At 41.4% G+C, this 27,931-nt stretch overlaps 1 protein-coding gene across 1 annotated transcript; it reads right to left on the bottom strand.

Annotated features, from left to right (window-relative positions):
- Positions 1 to 110: 110 nt before the first annotated feature.
- Positions 111 to 27,732, bottom strand: MRPL45 (mitochondrial ribosomal protein L45). The gene is made up of 8 exons (XM_068531320.1): positions 27,622 to 27,732; positions 26,553 to 26,730; positions 26,020 to 26,137; positions 21,854 to 21,952; positions 2,390 to 2,438; positions 1,343 to 1,492; positions 811 to 984; positions 111 to 605 (listed from the first exon to the last, which is right to left on the bottom strand). Exons 1-8 carry the CDS (start codon positions 27,685 to 27,687, stop codon positions 519 to 521), a joined length of 921 nt encoding a protein of 306 aa, XP_068387421.1. The 5' UTR covers positions 27,688 to 27,732; the 3' UTR covers positions 111 to 518.
- Positions 27,733 to 27,931: the final 199 nt, after the last annotated feature.

Raw genomic sequence — 27,931 nt, 5'->3', positions numbered from 1 at the left:
GGATTTCCTGTAAGTCACATCACTCACAATTAAGATAACTTCCACTTCTGCCCTCTGAAGGCTGGTCTACTTCCATCCTGAACCAGGAGAAATACACAGAACCCACCACATTTGTCCAACACCTGACAGTGTTTTATTTCAAACTCTGATCCTGCCCTGTAATTAGAAAGAAAGTTCCGCCAGTTTGCTCCTGACAGTTCTTGCTGCGGGAAAAGCCGGTATCAGATGTTCTCTGAAACATACTGTTTTTCATCTGGAGTTAGAAGCTAGATGTAAGATTAAAAAAAGAAGAAGTAGGTCCATTGTTGTGCACAGGACCAACCCACCAGGGCCCAACCATCAGTAGCGGTTACTGAGGATGAGACTGCTAAAAAGACCCAAGCAGGGCAAGAGAGAACAAAGTTAGCTCTTTCTACAGCATGAAGAAAATGGATGACTTCACAGCTCCCAGACTCCCGGACTTCACAGCTTCCAGCCACCTCAGCACCCATGCTTCACCCGAGGAGTCACTTTTGCCATCACGCTAGCTGAGGCTTATGGGCCTCTCCTTGTGGCTCTTCATACTCTTCCCAAGGTTTCATCTGGGGGCCAGGGATCATCACGGTCTGAAAGAGCAGGATGCTAAGTTATCTACTATCCAAGTCCATGGCTTACCTAAGAGATTCATGCCCGCCTCCACGCCCACCTCCGTGCCCACCGCCAACAAGACGACTCCTCTTCCTGGTGGTGCATCACCCTCTCTGTCCACTAGGTGGAGCCCAACAGGAGTGGCTTAGGATGCCATGTCTTCAACCATGCAAGCTGCTTTACCTTAAGGATAGGCTGCTTAGGGGGTGCCCATGGGGGAATGATCTTGCCATGCATTCTCCAGCTCCCATAGGGATTCACCAGATGCTTTTCAAAGACAACATACTCCAGGACATCCCTGGGCACATCTTCCTGTCCATACATCAACCGGCCAAACCGATCATAGATGGCCAGAGTCTGCAAGGATGAAAGCGCATCTAGTCGGTTAGTCCTCAGAGTTGTTTAATTCTGAATCTAGACTAACAGATCAACCACTGACACTTTACTCTTAGAGGGTTTTTGACTGGGGGGCGGGGGGGCGGGGTGGTGGAAGGAGGTGGGAGGGAGTCCAGGAAGGGTGGGGAAGAATATCCCCACACCTGTTTTAGTAGAGCTAACATCCAGCAGTGGGAAGGGTGCGGTGACAAGGTAAGAAAGACCATGGTGAACCTTTCCTTAGAACTCACAGTCCCGGGCAGCTGTACCCAGGACTCAGAGGTAGGTGCCCAACCTGAGAGTGAAGAAAGCTGGGAGGAAAGCAGACTGGTGCCTCTACCTGCCGGGTGTGCATGCGGATGGTGACCTGGCCATACGCGTTGCCCTGTTTCAGCAGACTTGAACAGCGAACCTGCACCACCTGGGGTGGCTCTAAAGATTCTACAAAGTTCCAGCGGACGGTCTTGTATTTGATGTCCCAGACCATGTCCTGAGGGCAGAGGAGAATAGTTCAACTGGATTTTTCCCTCCCTGTAGGGAAGTTGGTGCTTATTTCCACGCTTGCTCTTCTTGCAATACCACAGTCAACATGCAACGTTTCCCATCAAATGCTCTCTGGTGCTTATTTTCTCTCACCTTAAGCTACTGCTCAAGCTCACCTCACAACAACTCTCTTTCCATTTCTAAATCACAACTCAAGACCCACCTACCTCCTTGAGGACCCTTCTCCAAATGAATGAAGACCACACTCCAAACTGCCAGCTTACCTAATATACCATTATCCCTCCAACACACCTTCATAATCTGCTCATTATTGCATGCATTTCTGTTGACTGCACACGTTTGTTTTTTTTTCCTCTCACCTTTTGGCAGTGAAAGGTGGGATTTTATAGGAATTTTATAGCCTTTTATAAAGGCTAACCTGCTAAGACTAGGATAGCTATACTTGTCCCTGGGGAGATGAAGCAAAACCGATAGAAACTGAAGTTCTTATTCTTGAACCTCTAACTGAACCACAAAGTCCTCATTGTTAGGGGTCTCCCAGAGTACCTAGCACCCCTGTTACCACCCAATGTAAGCCCCATGAACACTGGTTAAATCCTTTATTGTAGTATAGGTATGTGCAGGGCTGGCCTAATGTGACCATACCCTCACCTCAGGATCTGTAGTCTCAGTACTGCTTGCTGAGGGACTTCCTCTTTCTTCACCTGCATGGCCTTTACCAGAGTCCATATCAAGTCATTATCATTCAGCCAAAAATAATGGCACTTCAGCTTTTGCCTTAAACTTCCTGCACTCTCAAAACTGATCCTTAAGAAAATCAGAGGTGATATCTAGAATCTGTCTACTCAGGGGTCCCACAGTTCTAAGGAAGATAAGAACCTACCGGAAAACAGTTTTCAGTTACCAAGGTATGAAGCCGGTCATGGTCTGAGCTAAAAAGGAAAGAGATATATATCACTGACTCCTGCTTTCATGATACCATGTATGAAAGCTGAAAATGGCCCTGAAAATGGAAAACAAGTCCCTTCATTTTTATAAACATTTTCTGCACACCTGCTATAAGCCAGATAACATACTAAGTCCCAGTCCTAGTCCAAAGATGAAGAACCACATGATTTACCAGAAAACCGTGAGATCTACGAGCAGCGTAAAGTTACGTTTGAATCTCAGGAGCAGAAAGAAATTTCTCTGAAATTACTACACCTCCTTGAGATGGGCAAGAAGCCCTCACTGGGATGTGGGGACTGATGTTTGTTCTAAGCTGGAACAAAATCCAACACAAATAACAATCAAAAGCTCAATTTATCTCCTCTTACCATGGACACATCATCAATACCAACTGCTTAGCCTTATTTCTTACACATTCATCTTTGAACCTAGCCAGAAGATAACCATCTGTTTTTTCTGGTCTTTTCTACACAAAACTGCCCCCTGCCCGATCTTTGTTGCTGCCAGAGTGACCTAGTTATGCTGATTCTATGCAGTAACAGTAAGAAAATAGTTGGCAAACCCCAGCTCCTGTACATATAAGACTTTAGGAGGGTTCCTAACTGAAGGGCTTCAAATAAACCTAAGACCACAGATTAGTTTCTTTCAGATACACATTCATGACTTTTCCCCACAATTTAATACTTTCTGAGCAGTTTAAGTCTTTGCCCTTTGAAAAATTGTGTCTCTAATCCCAGAGTGGGTAATGGATTAGTTCTATCTGCTTCCCCTCCACTTCTATTCCAAATACAAAAGATTCCGAGTCATTTCCCCCACTGTAGCTCTAGACTAGACTAGACTGAGGTGTGGTGACAGCTCCCACAACCACCACGCCTGCCACCTCAGAATAAATTCTTCCTCGTCACTGTCCTGGCCTAGAAATCTTCAGTAGAAATAAATTCCCCTTTTTGAGTTCACTCAGTATTTTGCAATAGAACTTACCCTGAAAAATAAAAGGAGGACATCTGCTTTGGGCAACATAATGGACTGAGCTTATGTGAAACTGCTCCCACTATAAACATCCAGAAAGGCTGGAGAGAATATAATACACACAGACACACACACATTTTAAAATCTCTAGCCTAGTTCACAAGAAAGGAAGGTAAGTCCTTAGATGCCAGAAAGGAAGAGGGAATTAAAAGCAGAATGGAAAGAATACAACCTGATACCACAACAGCACAGAGATGATTTAGGGATCTAGAAATAGGATCTGATGGCTAGAGCTTGACTTTTCCTAAAACCTTGGATGCTGGAAGGGACAGGGAGCTGGAACTGAGATCCCTGTATAAAGCTATGACCCTCAAAAAGAGTCCTGTACCTGCAGGAAAGGGAAACTAGAAAATAGTCCACCAACCTAGATATAAAGTTTCCCTCAGTCTAGGGCTTGGGCAGGGTGGGGTGGGGTGGGGTGGGGTGGGGAATCTAAAAAACAAATTAAAAAAACTCCCACAAAAAATTAAAGCCCTAAGTCCACATTATACCCAGAGGTGGACACAGAATTTATGGTATCTGTATGATGTAAGAATTCCTAAGCTAAGAAATTAACATAAAAACTGATACCTGGCCAATGATACCCCTAGAGTATCTGGCAGAAACACCCCAAAAACCTCTCTGGGATCATATTCATAACTTAGATTGTTTGGAATTCCCTCAGAAGAAACACTCTCCATTGCAGACGAGCTCACAATGAAACATTACAAAACATCTGGAAGCTAGCAAAATCAACAGACACAGACATCAAGCAAAATGACAGAGGAGGAAGCACTAGGGTTGGGTCCCTCCATTGAAACAACTGATAAATTAGAAAAAATAACCAGAACCACAATTTCAGAACTCTGGATGTTGACTGGACACCTATAACAACTAGGGGAGTGCTTGACGAAGGGAGAAGCCAGTGATCTCGAATTTAAGAACATGTGCAAACCACCTACCCTCCTCTTTCCCTCAGCCCTGCCATTACTGGTGGGTGGCCTGTGTTCCTGGAGTGGATGGCTGGTGCAAGGGCAGGCAGTAGGGACCCCTCCCTCCAAAAATTTGAGTTGCACATTTTGGTCAGGCTGGTGGATTGCAGAGAGACCAGAGCAAATGATGTCATGGTTTCAGCCGTGCTGGCTGCAGCAGCTTTTCCCACCAACAGATTTAAAGGGATAAAGGACCAAGAACACCTGTTTTGTTTTTATTCAGACAGACAATTTAGGAAATCTTTGTCAGGTCACTGGCTGACTGCAGAGATAATGGAACAGAAACTTCAATGACTACCCACAACAAAGAATACACACTTAGCAATACTAGTTTGGAAAAGTCACAAATGGATGGCAGTGGCACTGATGAGCAAAGTCAGCAATTCCTGAGGAGCAGAGGAATCTGATTTCCAGAGTTACCACATAATAATACTCAGAATGTCCAGTTCTCAACAAAAAAATTACAAAGTATACAAAGAAACACGAAAGTATGGCCCATCCAAAGGAAAAAAATTTTTGACAGAAACCATCCCTGAGGAAGCCCAGACACTGGAATTATTAGCCAAAGACGTTAAATCAACTATCTTACTTATGCTCACTGAGATAAAGGTAACCATGGACAAAGAACTAAAGGAAACCAGAAAACAATGTATGAAATAAGAACATCAATAGATCCACCAGAGGGCAGACAGCAGAAGCAAGAAGAACTACAATCCTGCAGCCTGTGGAACAAAAACCACATTCACAGAAAGATAGACAAGATGAAAAGGCAGAGGGCTATGTACCTGATGAAGGAACAAGATAAAACCCCAGAAAAACAACTAAATGAAGTGGAGACAGGCAACCTTCCAGAAAAAGAATTCAGAATAATGATAGTGAAGATGATCCAGGACCTCGGAATAAGAATGGAGGCAAAGATTGAGAAGATGCAAGAAATGATTAACAAAGACCTAGAAGAACTAAAGAACAAACAGAGATGAACAGTACAATAACTGAAATGAAAAGTACACTAGAAGAAATCAATAGCAGAATAACTGAGGCAGAAGAACAGATAAGTGACCTGGAATACACAATGGTGGAATTCACTGCTGCGGAACAGAATATAGAAAAAAGAATGAAAAGAAATGAAGACAGCCTAAGAGACCTCTGGGACAGCATTAAACACAACAACATTCGCATTATAGGGGTCCCAGAAGGAGAACAGACAGAGAAAGCACCCGAGAAAATATTTGAAGAGAGTGTAGTCGAAAACTTTCCTAACATGGAAAAGGAAATAGCCACCCAAGTCCAGGAAGCGCAGAGAGTCCCATACAGGATAAACCCAAGTAGAAACACGCTGAGACACACAGTAATCAAATTGGCAAAAATTAAAGACAAAGAAAAATTATTGAAAGCAGCGAGGGAAAAACGACAAATAACATAGAAGGGAATGCCCATAAGGTTAACAGCTGATTTCTCAGCAGAAACTCTACAAGCCAGAAGGGAGTGGCATGACATATTTAAAGGGATGAAAGGGAAGAACCTATAACCAAGATTACTCTACCCAGCAAGGATCTCATTCAGATTTGATGGAGAAATCAATAGCTTTACAGACAAGCAAAAGCTAAGAGAATTCAGCACCACCCAACCAGCTCTACAACAAATGCTAAAGGAACTTGTCTAAGTGGGAAACACAAGAGAAGAAAAGGACCTACAAAAACAAACCCAAAACAATTAAGAAAATGGTAATAGGAACATACATATTGATAATTACCTTAAATGTGAATGGATTAAATGCTCCAACCAAAAGACACAGGCTCGCTGAATGGATACAAAAACAAGACCCATATATATGCTGTCTACAAGAGACCCACTTCAGACCTAGGGACACATACAGACTGAAAGTGAGGGGATGGAAAAAGATATTCCATGCAAATGGAAATCAAAAGAAAGCTGGAGTAGCAATACTCATATCAGATAAAATAGACTTTAAAGTAAAGAATGTTACAAGAGACAAGGAAGGACACTACATAATGATCAAGGGATCAATCCAAGAAGAAGATATAACAATTATAAATATATATGCACCCAACATAGGAGCACCTCAATACATAAGGCAACTGCTAACAGCTATAAAAGAGGAAATCAGCAGTAACACAGGGCTTCCCTGGTGGTGCAGTGGTTGGGAGTCTGCCTGCCGGTGCGGTGCGCACGGGTTCGGGCCCTGGTCTGGGAGGATCCCACGTGCCGCGGAGCAGCTGGGCCCATGAGCCACAACTGCTGAGGCTGCGTGTCTGGAGCTTGTGCTCCGCAGCAAGAGAGGCCACGATAGTGAGAGGCCCGCGCACCGCGATGAAGAGTGGCCCCCGCTTGCCGCAACTAGAGAAAGCCCTTGCGCAGAGATGAAGACCCAACACAGCCAAAAATAAATGAATAAATAAATAAATTAATAATAATAATAAAGGAATTCCTTTAAAAAACAAAAAAACAGTAACACAATAATAGTGGGGGACTTTTAACACCTCACTTACACCAATGGACAGATCATCCAGACAGAATATTAATAAGGAAACACAAGTTTTAAATGACACAATAGACCAGATAGATTTTATTGATATTTACAGGACATTCCATCTAAAACCAGCAGATTACACTTTCTTCTCAAGCGTGCACGGAACATTCTCCAGGATAGATCACATCTTGGGTCACAAATCAAGCCTCAGTAAATTTAAGAAAACTGAAATCATATCAAGCATCTTTTCTGACCACAACGCTAGGAGATTAGAAATCAATTACAGGGAAAAAAACGTAAAAAACACAAACACATGGAGGTTAAACAATATGTTACTAAATAACCGAGAAATCACTGAAGAAATCAAAGAGGAAATCAAAAAATACCTAGAGACAAATGACAATGAAAACACGACGACCCAAAACCTATGGGATGCAGCAAGAGCAGTTCTAAGAGGGAAGTTTATAGCTATACAAGCCTACCTCAAGAAACAAGAAAAATCTCAAATAAACAATCTGACCTTACACCTAAAGGAACTAGAGAAAGAAGAACAAACAAAACCCAAAGTTAGCAGAAGGAAAGAAATCATAAAGAACAGAGCAGAAATAAATGAAACAGAAACAAAGAAAACAAGAGCAAAGATCAAAAAAACTAAAAGCTGGTTCTTTGAGAAGATAAACAAAATTGATAAACCATTAGCCAGACTCATCAAGAAAAAGAGGGAGAGGACTCAAATCAATAAAATTAGACATGAAAAAGGAGAAGTTACAACAGACAATGCAGAAATACAAAGCATCCTAGGAGACTACTACAAGCAACTCTATGCCAATAAAATGGACAACCTGAAAGAAATGGACAAATTCTTAGAAAGGTATAACCTTCCAAGACTGAACCAGGAAGAAACAGAAAATATGAACAGACCAATCACAAGTAATGAAATTGAAACTGTGATTAAAAATCTTCTAACAGGGCTTCTCTGGTGGCACAGTGGTTGAGAATCTGCCTGCTAATGCAGGGGACATGGGTTCGAGCCCTGGTCTGGGAAGATCCCACATGCCACGGAGCAACTAGGCCCGTGAGCCACAACTACTGAGCCTGCGCGTCTGGAGCCTGTGCTCCGCAACAAGAGAGGCCGCAATAGTGAAGAGGCCCGTGCGCCGCGATGAAGAGTGGTCCCCGCTTGCCGCAACTAGAGAAAGCCCTTGCACAGAAACGAAGACCCAACACAGCCAAAAAAAAAAAAAAATCTTCTAACAAACAAAAGTCCAGGACCAGATGGCTTCACAGGTGAATTCTATCAAACATTTAGAGAAGAGATAACACCCATCCTTCTCAAACTCTTCCAAAAATTGCAGAGGAAGGACCACTCCCAAACTCATTCTATGAGGCGTCCATCACCCTGATACCAAAACCAGACAAAGATACCACAAAAAAAGAAAATTACAGACCAATATCACTGATGAATACAGATGCAAATATCCTCAACAAAACTAGCAAACAGAATCCAACAACACATTAAAAGGATCATACACCATGATCAAGTGGGATTTATCCCAGGGATGCAAGGATTCTTCAATATACGCAAATCAATCAATGTGATACACCATATTAACAAACTGAAGAATAAAACCATATGATCATCTCAATCGATGCAGAAAAAGCTTTTGACAAAATTCAACACCCATTTATGATAAAAACTCTCCAGAGAAACTGGGCATAGAGGGAACCCACCTCAACCTAATAAAGGCCATATACGACAAACCCACAGCAAACATCACTCTCAATGGTGAAAAACTGAAAGCATTTCCTCTAAGATCAGGAACAAGACAAGGATGTCCACTCTCACCACTATTATTCAACATAGTTTTGGAAGTCTTAGCCACAGCAATCAGAGAAAATAAATAAATAAAAGGAATACAAATTGGAAAAGAAGAAGTAAAACTGTCACTGTTTGCAGATGACATGGTACTATACATAGAGAATCCTAAAGATGTCACCAGAAAACTACTAGAGCTAATCAATGAATTTGGTAAAGTTGCAGAATACAAAATTAATGCACAGAAATCTCTTGCATTCCTATACACTAATGATGAAAAATCTGAAAGAGAAATTAAGGAAACACTCCCATTTACCACTGCAACAAAAAGAATAAAATACCTAAGAATAAACCTATCTAGGGAGACAAAAGACCCATATGCAGAAAACTATAATACACTGATGAAAGAAATTAAAGATGATACAAACAGATGGAGAGATATACCATGTTCTTGGATTGGAAGAATCAATACTGTGAAAATGACTATACTACTCAAAGCAATCTACAGAGTCAATGCAATCCCTATCAAATTACCAGTGGCATTTTTTACAGAACTAGAACAAAAAATCTTAAAATCTGCATGGAGACACAAAAGACCCCGAATAGCCAAAGCAGTCTTGAGGGGAAAAAAACGGAGCTGGAGGAATCAGACTCCCTGACCTCAGACTATACTACAAAGCTACAGTAATCAAGACAATATGGTACTGGCACAAAAACAGACATAGAGATCAATGGAACAGGATAGAAAGCCCAGAGATAAACCCACGCACCTATGGTCAACTAATCTATGACAAAGGAGGCAAGGATATACAATGGAGAAAAGACAGTCTCTTCAATAAGTGGTGCTGGGAAAACTGGACAGCTACATGTAAAAGAATGATATTAGAACACTCCCTAACACCATACACAAAAATAAACTCAAAGTGGATTAAAGACCTAAATGTAAGACTGGACACTATAAAACTCTTAGAGGAAAACATAGGCAGAACACTCTATGACATAAATCACAGCAAGATCCTTTTTGACCCACCTCCTAGAGAAAAGGAAATAAAAACAAAAATAAACAAATGGGACTTAAAGAAACTTGAAAGCTTCTGCACAGCAAAGGAAACCATAAACAAGACGATAAGACAACCCTCAGAATGGGAGAAAATATTTGCAAATGAAGCAACTGACAAAGGATTAATCTCCAAAATTTACAAACAGCTCATGCAGCTCAATACCAAAAAAACAAACAACCCAATCCAAAAACGGGCAGAAGACCTAAAGAGACATTTCTCCAAAGAAGACATACAGATGGCCAAGGAGCACATGAAAGGCTACTCAACATCACTAATTATTAGAGAAATGCAAATCAAAACTACAATGAGGTATCACCTCATATCAGTTACAATGGGCATCATCAGAAAATCTACAAACAAGAAATGCTGGAGAGGGTGTGGAGAAAAGGGAACTCTCTTGCACTGTTGGTGGGAATGTAAATTGATACAGCCACTATGGAGAACAGTATGGAGGTTCCTTAAAAAAAACTAAAAATAGAATTACCATATGACCCAGCAATCCCACTACTGGGCACATACCCAGAGAAAACCATAACTCAAAATGACACATGCACCCCAATGTTCACTGCAGCACTATTTACAATAGCCAGGTCATGGAAGCAACCTAAATGCCCATCGACAGACGAATGGATAAAGAAGATGTGGTACATATATACACTGGAGTATTAGCCATAAAAAGCAACAAAATCAGGTCATTTGTAGAGACGTGGATGAATGTAGATACTATCATACAGAGTGAAGTCAGAAAGAGAAAAACAAATATCATATATTAACGCATATATGTGGAACCTAGAAAAATGGTACAGATGAACTGGTTTGCAGGGCAGAAGTTGAGACACAAGTGTAGAGAACAAACGTATGGACACCAAGGGGGGAAAGTGGTATGGGGGGGAAGGTGGTAGTGTGATGAACTGGGAAATTGGAATTGACATATGGACACTAATATGTATAAAATGGATAACTAATAAGAACCTGCTGTATAAAAAATAAAATAAAATTCAAAAATTCAAAAAAAAAAAAGAACATCAATAAAGAGACAGAAATTATGAAAAGGAACCAAACAAATTCTGGAGTTGCAAAGTACAGTGACTGAAATTAAAAATTCACTACAGGGGCTGAACAGCAGATCTGAGCAGGCAGAAAAGGATCAGCTAACTTGAGGATATGACAATTGAAATTATCCAGTCTAAGGAGCAAAACGAAGAAAGAATAAAGAAAAATGAGCAGAGCCTGAGGGACCTGTGGGACACCGTCAAGTGCACCAACACACATATCACAGAGTCCCAGAGGAGAAGAAAGAGGTGGCAGAAAAAAACATTTGAAGAAATAATGGCTGAAGGGACTTCCCTGGTGGTCCGATGGTTAAGACTCCATGCTTCCACTGCAGGGGGCTCGGGTTCAATCCCTGGTCAGGGAACTTTTTTTTTGGTGTGGCCAAAAAAAACAAAAAAGAAAGAAAGAAAGAATGGCTGAGGGCTTCTCTGGTGGCTCAGTGGTTGAGAATCCGCCTGCCAATGCAGGGGACATGGGTTCAAGCCCTGGTCCGGGAAGATCCCACATGCCGCGGAGCAAGTAAGCCCGTGCGCCACAACTAGAGCCTGTGCTCTAGAGCCCATGAACCACAACTACTGAGCCCGCGTGCCACAACTACTGAAGCCTGCGCACCTAGAGCCCACGCTCCACAACGAGAGAAGCCACCGCAATGAGAAGCCCATGCACTGCAATGAAGAGTAGCCCCCGCTCGCCGCAACTAGAGAAAGCCCGCGTGCAGCAACGAAGACCCAACATGGCCAAAAATAAATAAATTAAATTTAAAAATTTACAAAAAAAAGAAAGAAAGAATGGCGAAAACATCCCAATTTTGATAAAAGACTTGAATATTCACATCTAAGAAGCTCGACAAACTCCAAGCAGAATGAACTCAAAGCAATCCAGACTGAGACAAAGAGAAAATCTTAAAAGCAGCAAAACAGAAGTGACTCATCACATACCAGGGATCCTCAAAAAGATTATAGTTGATTTCTTATCAGAAACAATGGAGACCAAAAGACAGTGGGATGATGTATTTAAAGTCCTAAAAGAAAAACTGTCGGGACTTCCCTGGTAGCGCAGTGGTTAAGAATCCGCCTGCCAATGCAGGGGACATGGGTTTGATCCCTGGGCTGGGAAGATCCCACATGCTGCAGAGCAACTAAGCCCATGTGCCACAACTACTGAGCCTGCGCTCTAGAACCTGCGAGCCACAACTTCTGAGCCCATGTGCCACAACTACTTAAGCCCATGAGCCTAGAGCCCATGCTCCGCAACAAGAGAAGCCACCGCAATGAGGAGTCTGAGCACTACAATGAAGAGTAGCCCCCACTCGCCGCAACTAGAGAAAGCCCGCACGCAGCAACAAAGACCCAACGCAGCCAATAAATAAATAAATAAATAAATAAATACATTTATAGAAGAACTGTCAACCAAGAATTCTACAGTTCGAAAAACTATCCGTTAAGAATAAAGGAGGGACTTCCCTGGTGGTCCAGTGGTAAAGAATATGCCTTACAATGCAGGGGACACGGGTTCAATCCCTTGTCAGGGAACTAGGATCCCACATGCCACGGGGCAACTGGGCCCGCATGCCACAACTACTGAGGTCACGCACCTCAACTAGAGAGCCTGTGTGCCACAAACTACAGAGCCCACAAGCTCTGGAACCTGTGCGCCACAACTACAGAGCCCACGCGCCCTGCAGCCTGCGCTCCACGACTAGAGAAGAGAAAACTCGCATGCCACAACTAGAGAAGCCTGCACACTGCAACGAAGATCCCGTGTGCTGCAACTAAGACCCAACGCAGCCAAAAATAAATTAAATAAATAAATAATAAATAAATCTTTAAAAAAAAAAAAAAGAATAAAGGAGAGGGGTTCCCTGGTGGTCCAGTGGTTAAGACTCCACGCTTCTACTGCAGAGCATGCGGGTTTGATCCCTGGTCAGGGAAGTTCTGCATGCTGCAAGTTGCAGCCAAAAAAAAAAAAAAGAGTGAAGGAGAACTGTAGATATTTTCAGATAAACAAAAATTGAGAGAGTTCATTTCTAGTAGATCTGCCCTACTAGATATGCTAAAGGGAGTTTTTCAGACCTAAATGAAAGGACACTAGACAGTAACTTAAAGCAATAAGAAAAAATAATGAACATTGATAAAGGTTACTATATAGGAAAATATAAAAGCCAGTATTATTGTACTTCTGATTTGTAATTCCTATTTTTTTCCTATATGATTTAAAAGGCAAATGCATAAAACATTAATTACAAACCTATGTTATGGGCACACAACGTATACAGACACAACCTGTGACAATAACAAAGCAAAGGGGACAGGACAGAGATACAGAGATGCAGAAAGTTTGTACACTACTGAAACTAAGTTGTTATTTTTCAAACTAGACTGTTAAGATGTTAATGCTAATTCCCAAAGTAACCACTAAGAAAATAATTTTAAAATATATAAAAAAGGAAAAAAGGGAGTCAGAAAGGTACACTATTAAAAAATTAACTAAACACAAAAAAAGGCAGTAATGGAGGAAATGAAGACCAAAAAACACATACAACATACAGAAAATAATAATGGCAGACCTCCTTCCTTATCAGTAACTAGTTTACATGTAAATGTATTAAACTCTCTAATTAAAAAACAGAGATTGGCAGATTCACTAACAAAAAAAACATAATCCTCCTTTATGCCATCTACAAGAAACTTGCTTTAGACAGACACAAGAAGACCGAAAGTAAAAGGATGGAAAAATATTCATACAAATAGTAACCAAAAGACAGTTGGGGTGGCAATATTACTGTTAGACAAAACAGACTTTATGCCAAAAAAAGATTATAAGAGACAACAAAGAACATTATATACTGATAGAGGGTTCAATCCATCAAAAGGATATAATTATAAACATATACATACCTAACACAAAGTCCCAAAACATATAAAGCAAAAACTGACAAAATTAAGGGAAAAGTAAGAGTTTTATAATAATTACAAATTTCAATCCTTCACTTTCAATAATGGAAAGAACAACCAGATAGAAGATTGATGAGGAAATAGAGGACTTAAAATACCAATGAACAGATATATACAGAACACTCCATGCAACAACCGCAGAATATACATCCCTCTCGCATGCACATGGACATTCTCCAAGATAGACCATATGTTCAGCCACAAAACAAGCCTAAATACATGTAAAAGATAGAAATCAGGCAAAGTATCTTTTCTGATCACAATGAAATGAAACTAGAAATCAGTAACAGGAGAAAAACTGGAAAATTCACAAATATGTGGAAAATAAACTACACACTCTTAAATAACCAATGGGTCAAAGAAGAAATCACAAGAGAAATTAGAAAATACCTTGAGACAAATGAGAATGAAAACACAACATACCAAAACTTATGGGATATAGCAAAAGCAGTGCTAAGAGGAAAATTTATAGCTGCAAACACCTACATTAATAAAGAAAGATCTCAAATTAATAACCTAACTGTACACTGTAAGGAACTAGAAGAACACCAAACTAAACTGAAAGTTAGCAGAAAGAAAGAAATAATAAAGATTAGAGCAGAGAAAAACAAAATAGAGACATAAAAACAATAGAGAAAATCAATGAAACCAAAAGTTGGTTCTCTAAAAGATCAACAAAATGGACAAAACTTAGCGAGATTGATTAAAAAAAAGAGAGAGAGAAGATTCAAATTTCTAAAATCAGAAATGAAAGTGGGAACGTTACTACTGATTATACAGAAGTAAAAAAGGATTATAAGAGAATACTCTTGTATGCCAACAAACTGGATAACCTAGATAAAATGGACAAATTCCTAGAAACACACAAGCTACCAAAACTGAATCAAGAGAAAAAAGGAAATCTGAATAAATCTACAACACGGCAACTGAATCAATAACCAAAAACCTCCCCAAAAAGAAAAGCACAGGACCTGATGGTTTTACTGGTGAATTGTACCAAACATTTCAAGAAGAATTAACATCAAGTGAAGAGGAGGGAACACTTCATAATTCTATGAAGCCAACATTACCCTGATATCAAAGCCAGGTAAAGACACCACAAGAAAAGAAAACTACAGGCCAATATCCCTTATGGATATAAATGTAAAAATCCTCAACAAAATACTAGCAAACCAAATTCAGCATCATACCAAAAGAATTACCCAACATGACTAAGTGAGATTTATCCCTAGAATGCAAGGATGTTTTTTTTAAATTTTATTTATTTATTTTTGGCTGCATTGGGTCTTTGTTGCTGCGGGCAGGCTTTCTCTAGTTGCGGCGAGCGGGGGCTACTCTTCGTTGTGGTGCGCAGGCTTCTCACTGCAGTGGCTTCTCTTGTTGCGGAGCACGGGCTCTAGGCGCGCAGACTTCAGTAGTTGTGGTGCATGGGCTCTAGAGCACAGGCTCAGTAGTTGTGGTGCACAGGCTTAGTTGCTCCTCGGCAGGTGGGAGCTTCCTGGACCAGGTATCGAACCCGTGTCTCCTGCATTGGGAGGTGGATTCTTAATCACTGCACCACCAGGGAAGTCCCGCAAGGGTGGTTTAACATAGAACATCAATGTAATACACCACATTAATAAAATGAAAGAAAAAACCAATGTGAACATCTCAATTGATGCAAGAAAAAGCATTTGACAAAATCCAACACATTTTCATGATAAAAACACTCAATGAACTAGGAGTAGAAGGAAAGCTCCTCAACACAATAAAGGTCTCAAAAGAAAAATCCACAGGGACTTCCCTGGTGGTGCAGTGGTAAAGAATCTGCCTGCCGATGCAGGGTACGTGGGTTCGAGCCCTGGTCCGGGAAGATCCTATATGCCACAGAGCAACTAAGCCCATGTGCCACAACTACTGACCCTGCACTCTAGAGCCTGCGTGCCACAACTACTAAAGCCCGTGCACCTAGAACCTGTGCTCCGCAACAAGAGAAGCCACCGCAATGAGAAGCCCACGCACTGCAACAAAGAGTAGCCTCCACTCACCACAACTAGAGAAAGCCTGTACATAGCAACAAAGACCCAATGCAGCCAAAAATAAATAAATAAATAAATCTATTAAAAAAAAAAGAAAAATCCACAGCTGTATCATACCCGATGGTGAAAGAGTGAAAGTTTTTCCCCTAAGATCAGAAACAAAACAAGGATGCCTGCTTTTACTACTTCTATTTAACATAATACCAGAAGTTCTAACCAGAGCAATTAGGCAAGAGAAAGAAATAAAAGGCATCCAAATTGGAAAGGAAGATGTAAAAAGTATGTTTGCAGATGACATGATTTTACATGCAGAAAATTCTAAAGGTTCCGCAAAAAAGTATTAGAGCTAATAAAAAAATTCAACCAAGTTGCAGGATAAAAAAATCAACATACAAAACTCAGTTTTATTTCTATATACTAGCAATGAATACTAGAAATGGAAATTAAGAAAACAATTCCATTACAGTGTGGTTCTGGCATAAGGATAGACACATAGTCCAATGGAATAGAATGGCGAGCCCAGAAACAAACCTTCACATATATGATCAACTGATTTTCAACAAGGCTGTAAGATCATTCCCTGGGAAACGACAGTCCCTTCAACAAACGGGACTGGGAAAACTGGGTATCTATATACAAAAGAATGAAGTTGGACCCTTACTTGACATCGTATGCAAAATTAACTCAAAATGGATCAAAGACCTAAATGTGAGAGTCAAATCTCAAAACTCTTAGAAGAAAACAAAACATAGAGGAAAAATTCCATGACACTGGATTTGGCAATGATTTGTAGGATTTGACACTAAAAACACAGGCAACAATAGAAAAAACATATAAATTGGACTTCATCAAAATTAAACACCTTTGGGCTTCCCTGGTGGTGCAGTGGTTAAGAATCCGTCTGCCAATGCAAGGGACACGGGTTCGAGCCCTGGTCTGGGAAGATCCCACATGCTGCGGAGCAACTAAGCCCGTGAGCCACAACTACTGAAGCCTGCGCACCTAGAGCCCGTGTTCCGCAACAAGAGAAGCCACTGCAATGAGAAGCCCGCGCAGTGCAATGAAGAGTAGCCCCCACTCGCCACAACTAGAGAAAGCCCGCACGCAGCAACGAAGACCCAACGCAGCCAAAATAATAAATAAATAAAATAAAAAACTGAAAAAAACAAAACAAAATTTAAACACCTTTGTGCATTAAAGTACACCACCAAGAGAGTGAAAAGACAACCCACAAAATGGGAGAAAACATTTGCAAAGCATATATCTGATATGGGATTAATATCCAGAGCACATAAAGAGCTCCTGCAACTCTGTAACAAAATACTAACCCAATTGAAAAATGGACAAAGAACTTTAGACCTTTCTTCAAAGAAGATATACTAAATAGTCAACTAGCACAAGAAAAGATGCATACTCATTAGGATGGCTATTATCCAAAAAATGGAAAATAAAATGTTGGTAACAAGGTGGAGAAACTGGAACCCGTGTGCATTGGTGGTGGGAACGTAAAATGGCAAAGCTACCACGGAAGACCGTGGTTCCTCAAAAAATTAAACACAGAATTACCACATGATCCAGCAATTCCACTCCTAGGTATATACTCAAAAGACTCAAACCTGTACACCAGTGTTCGTAAAAGTATTATTCACAATAATGAAAAGGTGGAAACAACCCAAATGTCCACCAACAGATGTAGGGATACAAAATGTGGTATATACATAAAATGGAATATTATTCAGCTTTAAAAAGGAAGGAAATTCTGATACATGCTACAACATGGGTGGGCTTTGAAGACATCATGCCAAGTGAAATAAACCAGTCACAAAAGGACAAATACTGTTAAGATTCCACTTATATGGGGTACTTAAAATAGGCAAATCCATAGAGACAGAAAGTAGAATATATGTTACCAGATGCTGGGAGGAAACAGCAATGGAGAATCATTGCTTAATGGGTACAGAGTTTCTGCTTGGGATGATGAACAATTTCAGGAAACAGATGGTGGTGATGATTGTATAACATTGTGAATGTACTTAAGGGCCACTGAATTATACTCTAAAATGGTAAATTTTATATTATACGTATTTTTACTAACATCAATAAAAGCCCTTTTGAAACTGATAATTTTTAAATAAATGGTTATATTTTTAGTTTTTTAAAAATATCTATTGTAGGGACTTCCCTGGTGGTGTAGCGGTTCAGAATTCGCCTGCCAATGCGGGGGACATGGGTTCGATCCCTGGTCCAGGAAGATCCCACATGCCGCAGAGCAACTAAGCCCATGCGCCACAACTACTGAGCCTGTGCTCTAGAACCCCTGTGCCGCAACTACTGAGCCCGTCTGCTGCAACTACTGAAGCTCACGCGCCTAGAGCCCGTGCTCTGCAACAAGAGAAGCCACCGCAGTGAGAAGCCCGCGCACTGCAACGAAGAGTAGCCCCTGCTCTCCGCAACTAGAGAAAGCCCGCATGCAGCAGTGAAGACCCAACACAGCAAAAAAATAAAAATTTAAATAAAATATCTATTGTAAAAAAAAATGCAGGCGTATAAAAAGGTAAGAACTAACCAAAACCAAAAGAAAAAAAAAATAAAACAGCCCTATAGAAGATACAGATTTTATCAGACACAGACTTTAAAATAATTAGTATGTTCAAGAAATTAGATGACAGAATGGAGAATTTTAGCAAAGAACTGGACACACACACACACACTAAATCAAAAGTGAAAAGTACAAAATTAAGAACCCAACAGACAAGCTTAACAGCAGACTTGATACAACTGAAGAGAGGACAGGAAGAAAGATCAGAAAACATCGAGAATGAAGCTGGAGGGGCAAAAAAAAAGACTGGAAAATAAAGAAAAGAGCCCTAAGAGACATCTGGCACACTGAAAATATCTAATGTATGTGTATTCAGAGCAACACAAGGAGACAGGAAAGTAGAGCGGAAGAAACATTTGAAGAGATGTTCTAAATTTTTTCAACACTAACCAAAAAAGCACCCAAATTTAAAAAGCAATAGGAACCTGGAGCAAGATAAAGATACACACACACTCACACACACACACACACGCAGGTACATCACAGTAAACTGCTGAACACTGAAGGCAGAGGAAAAAAAAACTTAGAAGCAGCCAGAGAAAAAAGAAATTTTAACTTCAAAGGAACAAGAAAAAATAGGTAACTTCTCAACAGAATCAACAGAAACCAAAAGATGACATCTTCAAAATGCTGACAGAGGGGCTTCCCTGGTGGCACAGTTGTTGAGAATCCGCCTGCCAATGCAGGGGACACGGGTTTGAGCCCTGCTCTGGGAAGATCCCACATGCTGCAGAGCAACCAAGCCCGTGCGCCACAACTACTGAGCCTGCGCTCTAGAGCCGGCGAGCCACAACTACTGAGCCCACACGCCACAACTACTGAAGCCCACGCGCCTAGAGCCCGTGCTCCACAACAAGAGAAGCCACTGCAATGAGAAGCCCACGCACCGCAACGAAGAGTGGCTCCCGCTCGCCATAACTAGAGAAAGCCCGCGTGCAGCAACGAAGACCCAGTGTAGCCAAAAAAATAAATAAATACATTTATTTTTTTTTTTTTTTAAATGCTGACAGAAGCTACCAACCAACCTAGAATTCTCCACCCAATGAAAGCATCCTTTAAAAATGAAGTGGGGGAGGGACTTCCCTGGTGGTCCAGTGGTTAAGAATCTGCCTTCCAATGCAGGGGATGTGGGTTTGATCCCCGGTCGGGGAACTAACATCCCACATGCCGCGGGGCAACTAAACCCTCGTGTCGCAACTACTGAGCATGTAAGCCACAACTAGAGAAGCCTGCACACTGCAACAAAAGATCCCGCATGCCACAACGAAGATCCCGCGTGCCTCAACTAAGACCCAATGCAGCCAAAAATAAAATAAATAAATAAATATTTTAAATACCTAAACAAAAATGAAGTGGGGGGACTTCCCTGGTGGTCCAGTGGTTAAGACTCCATGCTCCCAATGCAGGAAGCCCAGGTTCGATCCCTGGTCAGATCCCACATGCTGCAACTAAAGATCCCACTCAGATGTAGAGAACAAATGTATGGACACCAAGGGGGGAAAGTGGCGGGGGTGGTGGTGGTGGTGGTGGTGGGATGAATTGGGAGACTGGGATTGACATATATATACCAATATGTATAAAATAGATAACTAATAAGAACCTGCTGTATAAAAAAATAAATAAAATTCAAAAATTCAAAAAAAAAATAAAAAAATAAAGATCCCACATGCAGCGACGAAGATCCAGAGTGGCCAAATAAATAAATTTTTTTTTTTTAAAAATGAAGTGGTGAATTCCCTGGCAGTCCAGTGGTTAAGACTCCATGCTTCCACTGCAGGGGGCGTGGGTTTGATCCCTTGGCACGCCACATGGCGTGATCAAAAAAATATATGTATTGAATATTTCAAAAAAATAAAAATAAAAAAATGAAGTGGAGGGAAAAAAACAAAAATAAAAAATGCAAGTGAAATAACAACAAGGTAGAACTAAAAAAACTAAATAACAATAACACAGGAGATGTATGAGGCAGTGACTGAAATTCAAGTGTTTGAAGCTTCTTGTGATATTGTCAACAATACATGCTAAACATTTTAACAATAACTATTATAAGAACAGAAGTAGGATGTAACAGTTCCAAACAAGTGGAAGGAATAAAAGAGTTAGAAGGAAATTATATCAATACCACAAATGAAAGGAAAAAAAGAAACAAAGAAAAATCATGGTAACTAGAATGCAAAAAATAATGTGGTAGGAAAAAAATATCAAATATAAAAAAAACTACACTGAACAATAAACACAGAAGGTTTCAAAAAAATACATCATTCATGTAAATTTTCACAACACATTAAACAATACTGTACATTGTTTATACACATGTACATGTGGTGGAAGTATAAAAATGTGCATTAGAGTAATAGGGAAGATAGTGGTTCTTTCTAGGAAGGAAAAGAATGGGGAGATGGGGCTTCAGCTGTATCTATAATGCTTTATCCCTGTCTCTTCCCCCAGTTAGGCATTCAGAAGCAAATACGGCAAAATGTAAACATCTATTACCTTGCAAGGTATTTTTTTATATGTTTGAAATATTTCACAATCAAACACTTTTTTTAAACAAATAAAAGTAAAAAGAAATAATTAATGGATTTGAGAGTATAGGTTTGGGATCCTACCTGAAGCCTAGCCACAGCAAGCTACAGTTCAAAGAATGTCAGCAACAGTCCAAGGACTAGTACTTAAGATTATTCCAGGCCCCTCATGTTGATTTTTCATCTACCTAGCAGCCCTGACTTTTCTCCCCTGGTTCAATCAAGAAAAAGTTGGAGGGGCTTCCTTGGTGGCGCAGTGGTTGAGAGTCTGCCTGCTCATGCAGGGGACACGGGTTCGCGCCCTGGCCTGGGAAGATCCCACATGCCACGGAGCAACTAGGCCCGTGAGCCACAACTACTGAGCCTGCACGTCTGGAGCCTGTGCTCCGCGACAAGAGAGGCCGCAACAGTGAGAGGCCCGCGCACCGCGATGAAGAGTAGCCCCCGCTTGCCACAACTACAGGAAGCCCTAGCACAGAAACGAAGACCCAACATAGTAATCAATCAATCAATAAATCTTTAAAAAAAAAAAAAAAAGAAAAAGTTGGAAATTTTTAAAAGAAACTTATTCAAAATAATTAAGGAAAGGAAATGTACATATATAAGACAAACACACAAAAAGGGTCAGGATGAATTAGGGATCAGGCGGGTGAAAATAGCCGTTCAGCAGGGTCTCAACACTTGCCAGTGGAGCTGAGCCAGACCAAATGGTGAAAACGCCCAGAAGCAGTGAGAGGAGTCAAGGACAGCTCCAGGCTCCAATTATTTCCCACAGAGGAACATCTCCCACTCTAGAACTCTTACCTAAAGGAAAAAAAAAACCTGTGCCTAGAATAATAGCTACTGAGAACATAATGGATATAAGACAGGGAGTTCACGTACTTGTTTAGACACAGGTGAGCTTCAATGAAGATGTCCTGGGCTTTTTCAGGGAAGTCCTTTATTTTAAAATTAGGATCACTTTCTCTTATCCTCCGGATTCTGTAAAATTAAGCATGAGAATCATTTCTAAAGAAGACTTCACACAATTTCCATGACTTACAGCTTACTTTACGTCCATTAATGTCTGTCCATTTATTCAATAATTGTTTTTTGAATGTGCCAAGTCCCGTAAATTCAACCTTCTAACTCACACTTAAATCAATCATTCTAAAGAAAGGCCAAAGCTGGGACTTCCCGGTGGTGTAGTGGTTAAGAACCCACCTGCCGATGCAGGGGACACGGGTTCGATCCCTGGTCCGGGAAGATCCCACAATCCACGGAACAACTAAGCCCATGCGCCACAACTACTGAGCCTGCACGCCACAACTACTGAAGCCCCTGTGCCCTAGGGCCCACGCACCACAACTACCGAAGCCCGCGCACTCTAGGGCCCAAGTGCCGCAACTACCGAGCCCGCATGCTGCAACTACTGAAGCCCATGCGCCTAGAGCCCGTGCTCCGCAACAAGAGAAGCCACCCCTATGAGAAGCCCGCACACCACAACGAAGAGTAGCCTCCACTCACTGCAACTAGAGATAGCCAGCACGCTTTCTCAACAAAGCAACAAAGACACAATGCAGTCAAATATTAAAATTTAAATTTAAAAAGATAAATAAATAAAAATAAAAAATAAAGACCAAAGCTTCTCATAGTGAAATTACAGAATTTTGGCATTGAAGAAAACATCCTATAAGCACTAAGAAAGAAAAAACAGGTTTCATACAGAGGCTCAAGAGTCAGAAAGACATTGGGGGCTTCCCTGGTGGCGCAGTGGTTGAGAATCTGCCTGCCAATGCAGGGGACATGGGTTCGTGCCCTGGTCTGGGAAGATCCCACATGCCGCGGAGCAACTGGGCCCGTGAGCCACAACTACTGAGCTTGCATGTCTGGAGCCTGCGCTCCGCAACAAGAGAGGCCGCGACAGTGAGAGGCCCGCACACCGCGATGAAGAGTGGCCCCGTTCGCCACAACTAGAGAAAGCCCTCGCACAGAAACGAAGACCCAACACAGCCAAAAATAAATAAATAAATAAAATAAATTTATTAAAAAAAAAAAAAAGAAAAAAGACATTGGGCTTCTAACTAGCAACATTAGAAGTTAGAAAGATGGGACTTCCCTGGTGGTCCAGTGGTTAAAACTCTGCGCTCCCAACGCAGGGGGCCCGGGTTCGATCCCTGGTTGGGGAACTAGATCCCGCATGCCGCAACTAAGAGCCCGCATGCTGCGACTAAAAGAGCCCACATGCCGCAACTAAAGATCCTGCATGCTGCAACAAAGATCCCTCATGCTGCAACTAATAGCCGGCACAGCCTAATAAACATTAAAAAAAAAAAAGGAAGTTAGAAAGACAATGGAGCAGTGCTTTTAATTGAGAAAAAAATGACTCCCAGCCCAGAATTCTATACCTGGGAAAATTATAAATGAAGTGGGAGACTAAAAAAAAGACTTTTCCTTAGCCTTGCAAGATCTCATTTATCTACCATCCACCTTTTCTCAGGAAGCTGCTGGGGAATGTGTGCCACCAAAATAACTGAATGAACCATGAAAGAGAGAGATGTAACATCCACAAAACAGGGAATACACGTAAGAGCAAGGCAAAAGGAGTATCAGGATGATGATGAAAGTAGATCCCACGATGTACAGTGAGCCTAAAGAGTGACCAATCCAGACTGAAATAGGTAAGAAGGCTCCAGAAGGGCTTTCTTCTTGAAGATGGGATTGATAAAATACTTAATGTTTTCTATGTACTCAGAGAAAATTAACACAACCAGGGGTTCCATAAGCAAATGAGAAAAAAAGACACTTGACACCAGAAAAAGAAACTATTATGCAGGAAAGGAAATGTAATAATAATGTACTGCATGACTCTGCTGTCAATAGCATTTTCGTAGTTATAATGTAAACAGGGAATCCTGATCTAATCAAAGTGTTACTATAACTATATTAAGAGGATGGGGGATACCATAACCCAGTGGAATTTATCCCAGGAATGCAGGAATGGTTTAACACTAAAAAAATCAATTAATGCAATATACCATATCAATAGAATAAAGGACAAATATCACATGATCATCTCAACAATCAGAGAAAAAGAATTTGATAAAATCCACTCCTTTGCACTTTTCACCTCAGAGCCTTGCTTGTACTGTTTTGTCTCCCTAGAATGCTATTCCTCACTATACCCCCTCTACTCAGCTAACTCCAAGCAACCCTTTAGGTCCCAGCTTTAAATGTCATTTCCTTAGGGAAGCCTACCTTTAACTCCCAGGCCAAGTTATCTTTCCCTGCCATATGTTCCCACAGCACTCATACTTCACCATATCTGTAATTATTTGTGTACAATCAGTATTTAATAACTGGTTTCCTCCCCTAGATAATAACTCCATAATAAAACCACCTGTGCTCTGTTCATCATCATCATGAACCCTTCCACCAAACAGCTCTTAGGCCAGGAGAGAAATACATGAGAGGAAATCATTGCAATACAGAGTTATCAGAAGCAGTAAGAATATGCGTACAGTTAACATTTATAACAAAGGCAGCTCCAAAAAGTCAGGGAAGGCTTAAAAGCAGACAGAGATTAAAAGCAGACCTAGAGATTATTATACTTAGTGAAGTAAGTCAGAAAGAGAAAGACAAATACCATATGATATCACTTATATGGGGAATCTAAAATACAACACAGGGACTTCACTAGCGGTCCAGTGGTTAAGACTTTGCGCTCCCACTGCAGGGGGCACAGGTTTGTTCCCTGGTCAGCAAACTCAGATCCCACATGCCGCGTGGTGTAGCCAAAAAAAAAAAAAAACACACACACACAACATATCTATGAAAGAGAAACAGACTCACAGACATAGAGAACAGACTCGTGGTTGCCAAAGGGGGTGGGGGAGGGAAGGATTGGGAGTTCCATTATTAAAAAAAAAGCGGGACTTCCCTGGGGGTGCAGTGGTTAAGAATCCACCTGCCAATGCAGGGGACACGGGTTCGAGCCCTGGTCCAGGAAGATCCCACATGCCATGGAGCAACTAAGCCCGTGCGCCGCAACTACTGAGCCCACATGCCACAACTACTGAAGCCCGCACTCCACAACAAGAGAAGCAACCACAATGAGAAGCCCCCACACCGCAACGAAGAGTAGCCCCTGCTCACCACAACTAGAGAAAGCCCGTGCACAGCAACAAAGATCCAAAACAGCCAAAAATAAAAATTAATTAATTAAAAAAAAAAAAAAAGCAGACACAACGCTTGAGAGAAAAAGACATTTTTCAGGCAAAGGAAAGGATGTGCAAAGAGACACAGCACAACATTCGTCAAGGAACTGGCAATTAGTTTGGAAATGTTAAAGTTTAGGATGAGAAAAATGGAATAAGGAGATGATGGTGGAGAGGAAGGCAAGAGCCAAATTATAAAAAGCCCTGAATACCACTGAAGAAATCTGGATTTTATTCTTCAGATAACAGGGAGCCACCAAGGAGTCTGAGACAGAAAAGTTGATGTGATAAGATCTGTATTTAGAGAAACAGGTTATGGCCACATGAAGAATTAACACTGACTCAGTACACTTGTGCATAGAAATCTATATATGACCCTAAGAACCTATCATTTAGATACAGTTAGAGCTAGAGTGACAGATACTGAAAGTCTCTTTCAGAAGAAAGTTTTGGCTCTGCTCCTTAACTAAAGCCCAGTTAGCTCCCTAGAACACGTCTGTCTTTTTAAGCCTTTTTGGCTTTTCTTACTCTCTTAAGTTTAAACTCTAAGGTATTTCTCATAAAAATATGCTCTCTCTTATTATTACTTTAAATTTTAAAATATGTGATCAAGAAAGTGTCCTACAAACTTCAATGTGAACTTCCTAAATGATATGACAAAAACGACCAATCAAGGTTGAGATGCTACGATTCAGAATGCCCATATCATACATTAGCTCTATTACAGAGAAAGAATATACTGTCAAGTTATCAAGGGAGTTACAGCCAACGCAATTAACCCAAGATGGCCTCTCTGGATTAAGCAGCAACAAGAAATTTTTATTCTGACTCCCAGCTGTCTCAGACACCTACGATAATTGTGATGTCACATTCTTCTTCAATCGCTCAGTTCTCTGTGCCAGTCCTTCCTTAGAAAGAGATGACACTCGGGCATCACCCTCAGGAGGAACATAGGCGTCAAAGATACCAGCTGTAAAGAGAGACGGAGAAAACTAAAAAAGCATTGAAAGATTGAGAAAAAGTCATCCTGAGGTCATAAAAAATTGGGAGGGCTCCTGGATACAAAATAGACTAACAAAATAGACTTCCATGTAAAGGGAATCGTCTTGCATTAGAAAAAGTAGAATAAGATCATTTCAGTCTTCTCTTAGAGCCTCAGCTTCTTCTTGTACAAAAATGGAGAAATTTTACCCTGGTCTCCTAGGAATAGTGTGAAAACAAGATCAAAGATGACCTCACGAAATATAACGTATACAAATGATTGAGACTGAACCGATTTTGTAGTTAATTAAATGCTATCATTCATACTCCAAATCATTCCACTTTCCAAGAAGATCTCTGACAGAAGGGGATTGGGCCAGGGTCTCAGAAATACCATGTCTCACCTGTACAGGCCAGATGTATGGGACGCTCCAAATGTTCTGGAGGAATGACCAGTCCTGCTTTCCGGGCATATTCTACGAACTCCTTTTCTGATTTATATTTGGGTTGGTAAGTAGGGGGTGTGAAACGTTTTTTAGTTCTCACTGTAAATACTGCTGTGGACTGAGTCACCAGGACTGGCTGGAGGATGGTAGAAAAAGGTTAGGTAACCCGGAAAAAAATCAATCTTGTACAAACTGTAAGCAAAGACAAAATGGGCACATCCAAAGAATGACTTAGGAACAATTACAAGCCACATATCACGGGGGAAAATGCACAACTATCTTAACAATTATGGGTGTCTCTTACTAAAAGCCAGTAAGCAACTTTAACTAACACCATTCAACGTTTACTAAAGGCTTTCCTTTATTTAGTACTTTCCATACTATAGGACTGTGCCAACTCCTAGAGATGCAGAGTTGATGAAAGCAAGACTTCTGCTTTCAAAAAACGCTCAGTCTGATGGGGAACTTAAAAACCAACCCAATACTGAAATGAGCAGAAGAAAAGTCCTCTTCTTGGCATCTCCTCTACATTTACTCAGATTCCATTCTGCTCGTTCTATTGGGAGCCTCAATGTAAACTTTATTCTGTCGTCCTAGCTCCCAAATGATCAATAAGCTCTTCAAAGGCCAGGTCTCTTTCCTCTCTGACCATGAGGTTTGTTCAGGCAGGTACGAAACTCCCTTCTTTACAGCTACTGTTCAATTAAGGACATTTATAAAAATCAACGGGAAGCGAACCCACCTTCCAACCATTACTTCTTCCCCTTTAACACCCCCAGGCCAGTCAGACCCAGACCAAACCGGAGAAACTTAATCCCCGAGAACTTGCCCACTCTCATGGCCCTACCGAGGCTCTCCCCACTCCGCCACATAGTTAAGTAGTTATGTCTCGTCTACCTCAACTCTTCCCCAGCCTAAGTACGACCTGTAACGTCCAAGTTCACCAAGGACAACTGCAAAGCGAGTATTTCCCTCCACTCTGTTCCGCTCCAGCCCCTAGACTCCTATCTACCCCGTCCCTACCCACCTGCCGAGACCACCATCCTAAAGCCCTGGTTAAGCGAAACAAACCCCGCGGCACGGAGACTGCCATTTTGCTCACGCAAAGGCAGCCGGGATGGAGACAGTAAAAAGCCTGGGGCCGGAAAGGATGTGTATAGGGCGGAGCTAGCTCGGGAGTGGAATTTTCCAGGGCACGCGCCCGCCGCCGAAGTGTGAGCGGCGCGAACGCGCACGTACGCGTCCGGGTGGGTGGTGGTGGAGGAGTTGGGCTGCACATGCGCAGTAAAACGGCGTTGGGGGTAGGGTGGAAGCACGGTTGTCACGCGCCAGGCGGA

Source organism: Eschrichtius robustus, chromosome 20 (assembly GCF_028021215.1).
Source record: "Eschrichtius robustus isolate mEscRob2 chromosome 20, mEscRob2.pri, whole genome shotgun sequence".
In the NCBI taxonomy this organism is placed as follows: Eukaryota; Metazoa; Chordata; class Mammalia; order Artiodactyla; family Eschrichtiidae; genus Eschrichtius; species Eschrichtius robustus.
The sequence above is the reverse complement of the archived record's forward strand: the minus strand, read 5'-3'. Positions and strand labels throughout refer to the sequence as shown.

What these genes read in the sequence shown, in the direction of transcription:
- MRPL45 (XM_068531320.1), bottom strand. Translation starts at nt 27,687, where the DNA reads ATGGCAGTCTCCGTGCCGCGGGGTTTGTTTCGCTTAACCAGGGCTTTA. An exon ending in TAGGATGGTGGTCTCGGCAG is followed by an intron (nt 26,731 to 27,621) that starts GTGGGTAGGGAC and finishes ACCATCCTCCAG; the next exon opens with CCAGTCCTGGTGACTCAGTC. An exon ending in GCTCACCTGTGTCTAAACAA is followed by an intron (nt 2,439 to 21,853) that starts GTACGTGAACTC and finishes TTTCCTTTTTAG; the next exon opens with CTCAGACCATGACCGGCTTC.